Genomic DNA, 10,493 nt, shown 5'->3' on the forward strand with positions numbered 1-10,493 from the left:
CCTTTCAGATACTCAATGTGTGCTCTCCAGGTACATTTGGAATCAAACCAAACCCCAAGATACTTAAAACACCTCGATTGAGTGATCGTCCTGCCAAGAAGTTGGAGCTGTGGTTGAGCTGGTCTATGCTTTTTAGAGAAAACCACCAACTCCGTTTTCTCTGGAGAGAACTCGATTCCAATCCCCAAAGCCCAGGATGACAATCTGTTTAAAGTATCTTGTAAAGGTCTGTGCAGATGTGACTCAGTATTACCTGTTACAGATACTACGCCATCATCTGCAAGTTGTCTTAAAGTGCAGCCTTCAGAGAGACAACTGTCGATGTCACTTACGTAAAAGTTGTACAAAAGTGGGCTTAAACATGAACCCTGCGGGAGACCCATGTAGGAGGTTCTTCTAATTGCAATATCTCCGTGAGCAAAGTTCAGAGGTTTCTCACAAAGCAAGCTGTATAAGATGTTGTTCAATAGAGGAGGAAGACCCCGGGAGTGCAACTTGTCTGACAAAACCTCTATCGACACTGCATCAAAAGCTCCCTTTATGTCTAGAAACACTGAAGCCATTTGCTCACGTTTTGCGTACGCCATTTGTATCTCTGAAGACAGCAAAGCAAGACAATCGTTTGTCCCTTTGCCCCTTCGAAACCCAAATTGAGTATCTGAAAGGAGGCCATTTGCTTCTACCCATTTATCCAAACGAAACAAAATCATTTTCTCCATCAACTTGCGTATACAAGACAACATCGCTATAGGACGGTACGAATTCGCATCGGATGCTGGTTTTCCGGGCTTTTGGATAGCGATAACTTTCACTTGTCTCCACTCTTGGGGAACAATGTTGTTCTCCAAGAATTGATTAAATAAATTTAACAAGCGAAATTTTGCTGCGTCCGGAAGGTTTTTCAACAAGTTAAATTTGATTTGATCAATTCCCGGAGCTGAATTGTTACAAGAGAGGAGCGCAAGTGAAAATTCGACCATCGAAAAGCTGGAATCCAGACCACACCTATCAGAAGGCACGTTCCGGATTATTTTTTGCACAGGTGTAGAATCTGGACAGACTTTCCGTGCGAAGTTGGATATCCATCTATGTGTATATTCTTCACTTTCATTTGTAGATGATCGATTACGCATGCTTCGTGCAACTTTCCATAAGGTACTCAAGGATGTTTCCCTTGATAAACCACCCACAAAATTTCTCCAATACGCCTTTTTTTTCCCTTTGATCAATTTTTTGAACTGATTTTCAAGGGAAACGTATGATTCAAAAAGGACGAGGGTTCCATGTTTTCGAAAATCTTTGAATGCTTTTGATTTGTCCTTATAAAGCTTGGAACACTGCTGGTCCCACCATGGATTTGGGGGCCTTCGAAGAACAGGTGAAACTGGGATGGGTTTTGTTTGGGCGCAAAGTGCACTTTCATGGATCAAACGTGAAAGGAAGTGATACTCTTCCAAAGGAGGTAAAACATTCATAGAATCAATGGCATCTGTTATTTCGTCCGAGTACTTTTTCCAGTCGATGTGTCTTGTAAGGTCATATGCCATATTTGTTGAATTTGAAGTGCTGGCCCCATTGGTGATTGTAATTTTGATTGGCAAGTGATCACTACCATTGGGATCAGGGATTACCTTCCACTTGCAATCCAATGATAGTGAGTTTGAGCAGAGTGAGAGGTCAATTGCACTTGGTCTTGCAGGAGGTTTAGGAACCCGTGTTTTTTCACCCGTGTTCAAAATTGTTAAATTGAAACTGTCACAAATGTCATAAATAAGAGTAGAACGACAATCGTCAGTTTGTTCTCCCCAGACAGTTCCATGTGAATTGAAGTCACCCAGGATCAACCTTGGCTCAGGAAGCACTGAGCACAGGTCCTCTAGGTGATTTCGATCCACTGCAACTCTATGAGGCCAGTACAAACTGACAACGCATAAGTCCTTACCTCTTATAGTTGTATGACATGCAACAGCTTCAATTCCTCCTGATAAAGGGAGGTGGATTCTATAGAAGGAGTGGCGCTTATTGATCCCCAAAAGCACCCCTCCATAAGAATCGTTGCGATCCAGACGGATAATGTTAAAATCGTGGAAGGAGATGTTTGATTCAGAAGAAAGCCATGTTTCAGAAAGGGCAAAAATATCGCAACTAGTTTCATGAAGAAGAAATTTGAACGGATCCAGTTTAGGGATAATACTACGACAATTCCACTGTAACACAGTGATATCTCCGACCTCTCGGCGTAAATTAGCCATCGAGAGAGATAAACACTGAAATGAGGGGCCAAGTTTGCATCAATTGCTTCAAAAATGTCTTTAATACAGGAAGCATTGTTGTTACAATGCTTCTGATGGATTCAGAAACGTTGAAAAACGAAAACATTCCATTTAGAATGTCAGTCAACTTAAACAATCCTGGCTGGGAAGTTGATTCTGAAAAAACTGCATTCTTCAAAGGGGCCTTTGAGGTCCCTGCTGGAGTTGGATTATTTTGTGGTGAAAATATCGTGCGGAATCCAGGAGGATTTTGTTTTTGTTGTTCTGCAGCATTCGGCTTTTTAGGGTCACTGATTGGAGGGCTCATTGTAGGGATTTTCTTGGGTATTTTGGGTGTCTTGGGAGTTGTTTTAGCACGTTTCCGGGAGTTCGCAACGAAAACAAAAGGGTTCTCCTCGTCAGTCGCCTCTTCGTTGTCAACTGGCAACACAGAAAAGATGTTACTCGAATGAGGTTGGGCCAGTGGAGAAGCGCTCTTTAAGATAGAGGCATAAGAACGTCTCGATCGTTCTTTTAAAGAGCGCTTCTGTTTATCCCAGCAACTCTTGAATGCCTCGCACGAAGAGATTTCATGGGGTGAGCCCCCGCAATAGACACATTTCTGCTCTATTGCTGAGCATGCTCCAGCCCCATGATTCTCCCCGCATTGGGGACAGCGTGGCTTATTGGAACAGTGCGACGCTGTGTGCCCCAACTTGATGCAATTTTGACAATGCATGGGTCGAGGCACGAAGAGTCGCACGGGAAGCCTTAAAACTCCGTCAATCAAGACGTAGTGAGGGAGGGCGGTACCCGCGAAGGTCACACGAAATGAAGCTGAAGGCGAATACTTTGTAACTCCATTTACGACGTTGGCAGTGTTGAGTTGACGGCAATCCACGATTTCGACAGAAGTCGAATCGAGGCTCTTGAACTTACCAACGCCGTTGGATTTAACGTATTTCGCATCCAGACTCATTTCTGTGATCACGCCCTCAATCTCTACGTCTCGAGACGGGATGTAAACGTGATATTCTAAATTCAGAAAATTGCTGGCTACAATCTCATTAGCAGCTTTCGAGTTACCCACAACAACGCGCAGCTTGTTTGCACGCAATTTTGTAACACTGGTTACAGAGGTCCACCTCGCCAGATCTTTGGTGATCTGTACCACATTGAGAGGCTTGCCGTTCTTTTTGGGCCGGATAAAAACCACCCAAGATCCAGTTTCCGATTCGGCGTACAACAGTGCACAAATGGCAAGCAAAGTGGAATGCAGGAACTAAAGGACGTTTCTGTCACAGCATCATCTCTAACGTTTCGCTCCAACCATGGTTTAGTAGCTTGGATCTCAACCGCAGACAAATTGTAATCCTTTCCAAATTAATATCAAATCATTCACGGCTCCCTGCTCATCTGACTAGAAATGGTATCCTATTGGACGCGACGTGCAGTTGTGGCGAATCCATCGCAGATCCTGATCACATTATCTTCGCATGCAGCAGATTTGAAAATCTTCGTAGACCTATTTGGCGAATTTTAATGAAAAAAGGAATTCCACCCGATATTCATTTGATACTAAAAAAGAAAGACATTGAATTATATAAAACGATAGCTAATTTTGTAATTGAATGTAAAATAGACATGTAAGTAGAAGAGTAACTAACACTTGGCCGGTTATGTTATAGAGGTAAAGCCAATAAAAAAATTTAAAAAAAAAAAAAAAAAAAAACCACCCAAGATCCAGAAGAAGATGAACCTTCCGCATATTTTCGGAGCCGGGTTGTTCTACTCTCAACTGATGATGAGGAATTACTGTCCGTCTGAGAAATGTGAGCATTTGAGGGACCAGCAGCATCTGGATCCTCCAGATGCTCCTCATTCTCGTAGGTCATATTCTCATCATTATCAGTTGAGGGGTTTAACCCCCCGCCTTCGTTCATATTTCTGCACGGGGACACGAATGCCTTCCGTGTTAGAAATATGAACGAAGCAATCAATTATCGAAATAATAAAAAGGGAAATGAAGATAGAATAAGTAAAGGGAAAAAGAATAAAAAAAAACTCACAATTGTTTTTTGTAACTTTGCTTCAAACTTTTTTTCTGAGTGTCCGTTGATTGTCTCGAACACGTGGTCCTCCGTTGGAAAAAGATGGCGTCTTCAATCGGGGAGCACGATCAACCAAACGACGAATCGACCTGCAGCTCTGCAACTCGGTCCCGTAATCAAACTTGAACTCTCCAAGTCTTCACTCCGACGGTAGAAAAATCCGGATTCTTGGGTGAACGCTATCTGATGATGGTTATTGCCGTATATGGAGATGGCAAAAACTTGCAGTTGCGAAGCAATTTGGTGATGGCCAATTTTTGCCAATTATTGTTGCACTCGAGTCTCGGCAATTGACGACCGAGCAGGAAAATCACTCCGGGCGAACAAAACTGCACTTTCGCGATAGCACTCCGACTTGGTAAAACCAAACTTCGACACTGCGGTGTGGAAACGCATCCGAACGGGTCGAGCGATTGGAACCGTTTTTGATAATGTCATCATTGTTAGGTTATAGATGGAAAACAAATTAATTCATTTATATTATTTATTAAAATGATCTTAAAAAATCATTCAGCCAAATACACAACTTGTACAAATTTATTTTTCACTGAACATAATGTTTTTAATTCCATTAAAACTCACTTTTTTCCGCTGACATCCGGATCTGCCTCCAGCGGGATTCCTCGGGGATCTGCCACAATCTTATCGTATTTTCCTGGAAAAAAAACCTTTCATAAGATTCAAGCAACTTAAATTTAATCATCATTCGTACTTACCATCATTGAAAATGCTCTTCGGATAAATTTTGCAGGACATTTTATCCAACACCAAACACGTACAAAAAAAGTGAAAATTGTTAACAAATCGTACACGCTCATCTTAAAGTCCCAGCTATCTAGGTAATACATACAGTGAAATATTATGTATTAACCATATATTTCATGGTTATCGCCATATTTACGGTAATTTCACAATATAACACAAATTTTACTTTTTGAAGGGATTGAGATTTTACATTGTTTTTCATTGTTAAGACGAAAACCATTGTTATTACAATGTAGAACCATGGTCTTGGTCTATTCGGGGTATCAAATCCTATCAGGCTTTGCTCTTGGTGGCAAAAATCCATGTACATTTTCACGTAGCGTTCATGTGAAAAGTTTTTTCGGTGTATTATAAATTTTCCCAAACATGTTTTGGAACACGGGCACATCAGTCGAAAACATTTGAAAACATGATCGAAATCGAAGACGTTATTGAACCAACTCCGACCAGCGAAGCATCCCGGAAGATCAATGCTATCGATAAGGAAACTGTGCACAAGATTTGCTCCGGTCAGGTAGTGCTTAGTTTGGCGATTGCCGTTAAAGAATTGATTGAAAATGCGATTGATGCCGGAGCCACGGTTGTGGAAGTAAAGCTCAAGGAACACGGTGCTGATCTAGTAGAGGTATGTGACAATGGCAGTGGCGTCGAGGAACGAAATTTCATCGGACTAACAGCCAAGTACCACACTTCGAAGTTGCGAGAATTTTCCGATTTGGCGAGTATCGAAACCTTTGGATTTCGAGGGGAAGCTCTGAGTTCGCTGTGCGCCTTGTCGGATATGGTCATTGTAACTAAGCATGAGACAGCCTCTCATGGCACAAAATTAGAACTCAACCATAACGGTGAAATCACAAGGAAAAGTCCCTGTGCGAGGTCAACTGGAACAACGGTATCGTTGACTAATTTGTTTTCGACTTTACCTGTCCGCAGAAAAGAATTTCAGAAAAATATCAAAAGAGAATTTATAAAAATGTGCCAGATTCTACAGGCATATTGTTTAGTTTCCGTCGGCGTCAGAGTAATTTGCACCAACCATAGCAAAAAAAGTGGCAAAACGATTATCATGAGCACGCAGGGAACGGGAACAGTAATAGATAACATTTCAACGGTGTTTGGGTCAAAACAAACCTTAGAACTAGTACCTCTAAAGCCAGCGATTGGGAGAAATGGGAAAATCATTGATTTGAATGAAAGCGATTTCGATGATAGCATTTCGTTAACTCAGGAAGAAATGGATAATCTCAATCTTTCTAGATACACTATTGACGGTTACATTTCGAGTTGTGCACATGGGTCAGGTCGTAGCTCCAAGGATCGCCAATTCTTTTACGTAAATTCGAGACCATGCGAGCCAAAACAGATAATCAAGATGGTTAATGAAACCTATCATAAATATAACCCTAGCCAAAATCCGTTCGTTTATCTCAACCTCAAAATGCAACGTTCTGAAGTAGATGTTAATCTTACACCAGATAAACGACAAATTTTGGTGAACAATGAAAAAATTCTACTGTTAGCATTGAAAAAATCGTTACTGAAGACATATGGTAACATTCCATCTACCTATAAAATGCAGAATCTAGACTTGAGCACAACTACTCGTTTGTTGAATATTTCTTTCGCATCGGATAACGCTGATGACACGGATAAAGAACAGGATAAGAGCTTAACGACGCCCGACACCCCCAATCTTTCGACTACCTTCAATCAATGGAAAGCCTCCGAAAAGGCCGCAGACAACTCACCGCGGAAACCGACTACATTAAAACGAAAACGAGAGGAATTGCCAAAAATAAGTAGCTTTCTTGATGTTGGATCGAATCGGGTCTCCCAAATATCACGGGCGGGCTCCCACGATGATAATGATGATGATGAGCTCAAGTCGCTTCCTAAGATAGCTTGTCGTACAACGTTGGTTGGTGGAAGCGAGAGTGATAACATTGCGGATCATGTAGATGATTCTAATGATGCGCAACGTAAGGTTGCAGTTGCAGAACCTCAAGAAGCTGATATCGGGAGGTGCTATGAAAAAGGTAGGTTGCATATTGAAAAGCTTTCAGAATATATATGCACTACCATTATCAAGAATTAATTTTCAAAATCAGTTGGTAGTATTTCTATATATAATTGAGAAATGTACGCTTTACGGGATTTATTATATAAGTATAAGAAAAACATAAATTAAATTTGGTTTCATATGATTATCTATGATTAGATAATTCTTGTAAATTTAACACTGGATATTTGCGTTTTAATTCACCGCTTTCTTTCGTTTTCAGATTTTTGCAAAAAATTAAGTGTAACAAGATGTATTAATAAAATTCCTGTTGTGGGTCCGGTTTTGAAATTTGAAAATATTTTATCACCCAACAAAGAAAAGGAATCTGAATCGAATAGCCCTCAGAAGCAAACCATACTAGAAAGCATTACAGTAGAAGATGCCAGTCACCATTCAGATGAATCGTTATATGGTAATAGGAGCGTTCAAATCGATCTACCATCTTTGGCGAAACTGATTGAACAAGAAAAAGAGATCGCTGAGCGGGAAGAAGAGTCACGTAAATGCAGCTTGAGTCGACTGAAGTTTAAAAGCAAAATCAATCCCGCCAGCAATCGATCGGCCGAAGACGAGCTTCAAATGGAAATATCCAAGGATAAATTTGCTCAGATGGAAATAATTGGTCAGTTCAATTTGGGGTTCATCATTGCGAGGCTAGATCTGGACCTGTTCATTATCGATCAGCATGCAACGGATGAAAAGTACAATTTTGAAGATCTTCAGCGGACGACTATTCTACAAAATCAAAAACTAGTTGTACCCCAACAGCTTGAACTGACGGCGGTAAACGAAATGATTCTTATGGACAATCTGGAAATTTTCGAAATGAACGGGTTCAAGTTTGAGCTGGACGGTTCGGCCGAGCCAACCAGGAAAGTCAAACTTCTAGCTAAACCATTCAGCAAGAACTGGGAGTTCGGGAAGGAAGACATCGATGAGCTAATTTTTATGCTGCAGGATGCCCCGAATACAGTGTGTCGCCCATCGAGGGTGCGAGCAATGTTTGCCTCCCGAGCTTGTCGAAAATCGGTCATGATCGGAAAAGCACTTTCCATCGGCGAAATGCGAAAGTTGGTGAGCCATATGGGTGAAATCGAGCAACCTTGGGTGGGTGCACGTATTTGTGTTCAATGTGAGATAGATCAACTAGAATATTTTTTTTTTAGAATTGTCCCCATGGTAGACCAACAATGCGACATCTGGTCAATCTTTCCATGATCGAGCAGATCGAAGAATCAAATGAAAGTAAAGAGGATTGAAGTTCTGTCTCTAGGTAAGTGATATTTGAAACTTTTATTTTTGAAAATAATATAAACGATATACAAGCTGTACCGATAAAATGGTAAATATCTGAAGTGACAAAAAAGAAAGCCGTGTTTAAACACTGATGGTTCTGAAAACATTAAATCCACTGTGGGCCGTGGACAGTATAACTCCTTTCAGCTGCGGGTGCCAGTGTAATTCCTTGATTTCGTTCTGACCCTGGTGAATGAATAGCAGTTGTGGCGGCAAATCTTTGAGCTGTGGATCGTTCCGTTCGGTATCGTCGTCACGCTCTACCGAGAGATCCCACATGGCAATTTGATCGTCGTCACCACCCGAGGCCAGTATCGTTGATTCCTTCGGATGCCACTCGACCGTTGTTATGTGATTCGTGTGGTGTTTGAACGTTGCAACTACCGACTTGGATTGAAAATGACGAAGGTCCCAAATGTTAAGAACACCATCATCGCCACCTGAAATTTTGTATAAGGAATGTTGAAAAATGTTTTCGTTGCACGATTGATATGTAATTACCACTTGCTAGCAATGGTTCATTTCTATTCCAACTGATAACATTGACGTCACTTTCGTGAGAATTTTCAGCTGTAAGCATGCAAGCCTTCGAGGGGGGCGCTCTTACATCCCAGATCCTAATGGATTTGTCCACGGAGCAGCTGGCCAACACATTTGGCTCGTTTGGACTCCACTGGATATCCTCAACAGAATCCGTGTGCCCAACCAGTGGCCGTTGGTCGACGGTCCAAGCGCCTTTGTCATTCGGTTTCCAAATGTGTATATCTCGGCGGCAATCTCCAGTAGCTAACATGCCGCGCGTTGTAGTGCACCAATCGAGGGCAAATCCTTCCTTCTGATGGCCAGAAAAGGTAAAATCTGGTTTAACGTCATCTCCGACCTTGTTCTTTTCGTACGTTTTACAAGCATGTTCATCATCTACAGCCGCCAATTGATCGCTTATGTTATAAATATGTACACGACCCATTTCACTCCAACTGGCCACGTAATGCGTATTATTGAACGTTGTAGCCCGAATCCTATTGACGCATCCAGCATGTTTGATCAATGCACAGTTCATCTGTGGCTTTTCGTCCTCATCATCTGCATATTCTTCATCAGAGTCCGATTCTTCGTCCTCATCTCGCTCCTTAGAGGTTCTGTGAAGATTGGACATTTTCATTACAATTACGCTATTGACATGGGTCCGGGCTGCTTGGGTGCCGGCTACCAGAAAGGCAGTCAATGGAAACGTTTCTCGATCTTCTCCCAGCGGATCCTGTATGATATCGAAACTCAAACACGGAGCTCCGGTATGTGCTTGGTGTAGCATCACGTAAGCAGATTCATCACACACCAGCTCCTCGTCGTTGTTCAGCTTCCGACCGGGTAGGTATACCTGATCTTTATCATCTTCGTTATTCTCCATGGCATCATCTTCCTGATCTTCGTCGTCATCGCTAGCACCGGCTATCACTGCATCTTCGATGTTCTGGTCCTCGGCCACCTCCATTCGCTCTTCATCTTGGGATGACATTTTGGTTGGATGATTGCAAACTTTACTTTCGAGATAAATAGCTTAAAAAGACGCTATAGTTTCCAAATAATTGAAAACGTCGATGCTAAGCAGCATGTGAACCCGGCAGCAATTTTTTACAGACTTTGGCGGCGCACATGTTTTTATTATTGACAAACGTGACGCTTCGGTGACGGTTACAAAAGGTGCGCCATCTGCTTGTGAAATTTTACGCTAGAATGTACACGGAAAATAAAAAAAAGGTAAAATTTACCTTTTTGCGAGGTGAATTTTTTCCAACCCTCTTTCGAGGTAAATTTTACCTTTTTTTCATTCACCTAACAAAAAGGTAAATTTTACCTTTTTTCAATTTATCTAGCAAAAAGGTAAATTTTACCTTTTTCGCATTCACCTAGCAAAATAATAAATAATACCGTTTTCCCATTTACTGATTTAAAAGGTAAATGCTGGTTGGTTTGATTGTTTTCTTCAATAAGAATTAAAAAAATACA

At 41.5% G+C, this 10,493-nt stretch overlaps 2 protein-coding genes across 2 annotated transcripts; one reads left to right on the top strand and one right to left on the bottom strand.

The window, feature by feature from the left end:
• Positions 1-5,293: 5,293 nt before the first annotated feature.
• On the top strand, positions 5,294-8,524 carry LOC129751482 (mismatch repair endonuclease PMS2). Its single transcript, XM_055747020.1, has 3 exons — positions 5,294-7,164; positions 7,411-8,297; positions 8,357-8,524. Exons 1-3 carry the CDS (start codon positions 5,538-5,540, stop codon positions 8,447-8,449), a joined length of 2,607 nt encoding a protein of 868 aa, XP_055602995.1. The 5' UTR covers positions 5,294-5,537; the 3' UTR covers positions 8,450-8,524.
• On the bottom strand, positions 8,446-10,133 carry LOC129756718 (glutamate-rich WD repeat-containing protein 1). The gene is made up of 2 exons (XM_055753705.1): positions 8,988-10,133; positions 8,446-8,926 (listed from the first exon to the last, which is right to left on the bottom strand). The coding sequence occupies exons 1-2, from the start codon at positions 10,000-10,002 to the stop codon at positions 8,568-8,570; spliced, it is 1,374 nt and encodes a 457-aa protein (XP_055609680.1). The 5' UTR covers positions 10,003-10,133; the 3' UTR covers positions 8,446-8,567.
• Between the last annotated feature and the right edge of the window lie 360 nt (positions 10,134-10,493).

Source organism: Uranotaenia lowii, chromosome 3 (genome assembly GCF_029784155.1).
Source record: "Uranotaenia lowii strain MFRU-FL chromosome 3, ASM2978415v1, whole genome shotgun sequence".
Lineage (NCBI taxonomy): Eukaryota > Metazoa > Arthropoda > Insecta > Diptera > Culicidae > Uranotaenia > Uranotaenia lowii.

What these genes read in the sequence shown, in the direction of transcription:
- LOC129751482 (XM_055747020.1), top strand. Translation starts at nt 5,538, where the DNA reads ATGATCGAAATCGAAGACGTTATTGAACCAACTCCGACCAGCGAAGCA. An exon ending in CGGGAGGTGCTATGAAAAAG is followed by an intron (nt 7,165 to 7,410) that starts GTAGGTTGCATA and finishes TTTCGTTTTCAG; the next exon opens with ATTTTTGCAAAAAATTAAGT. An exon ending in GTGAAATCGAGCAACCTTGG is followed by an intron (nt 8,298 to 8,356) that starts GTGGGTGCACGT and finishes TTTTTTTTTTAG; the next exon opens with AATTGTCCCCATGGTAGACC.
- LOC129756718 (XM_055753705.1), bottom strand. Translation starts at nt 10,002, where the DNA reads ATGTCATCCCAAGATGAAGAGCGAATGGAGGTGGCCGAGGACCAGAAC. An exon ending in TGAACCATTGCTAGCAAGTG is followed by an intron (nt 8,927 to 8,987) that starts GTAATTACATAT and finishes ACAAAATTTCAG; the next exon opens with GTGGCGATGATGGTGTTCTT.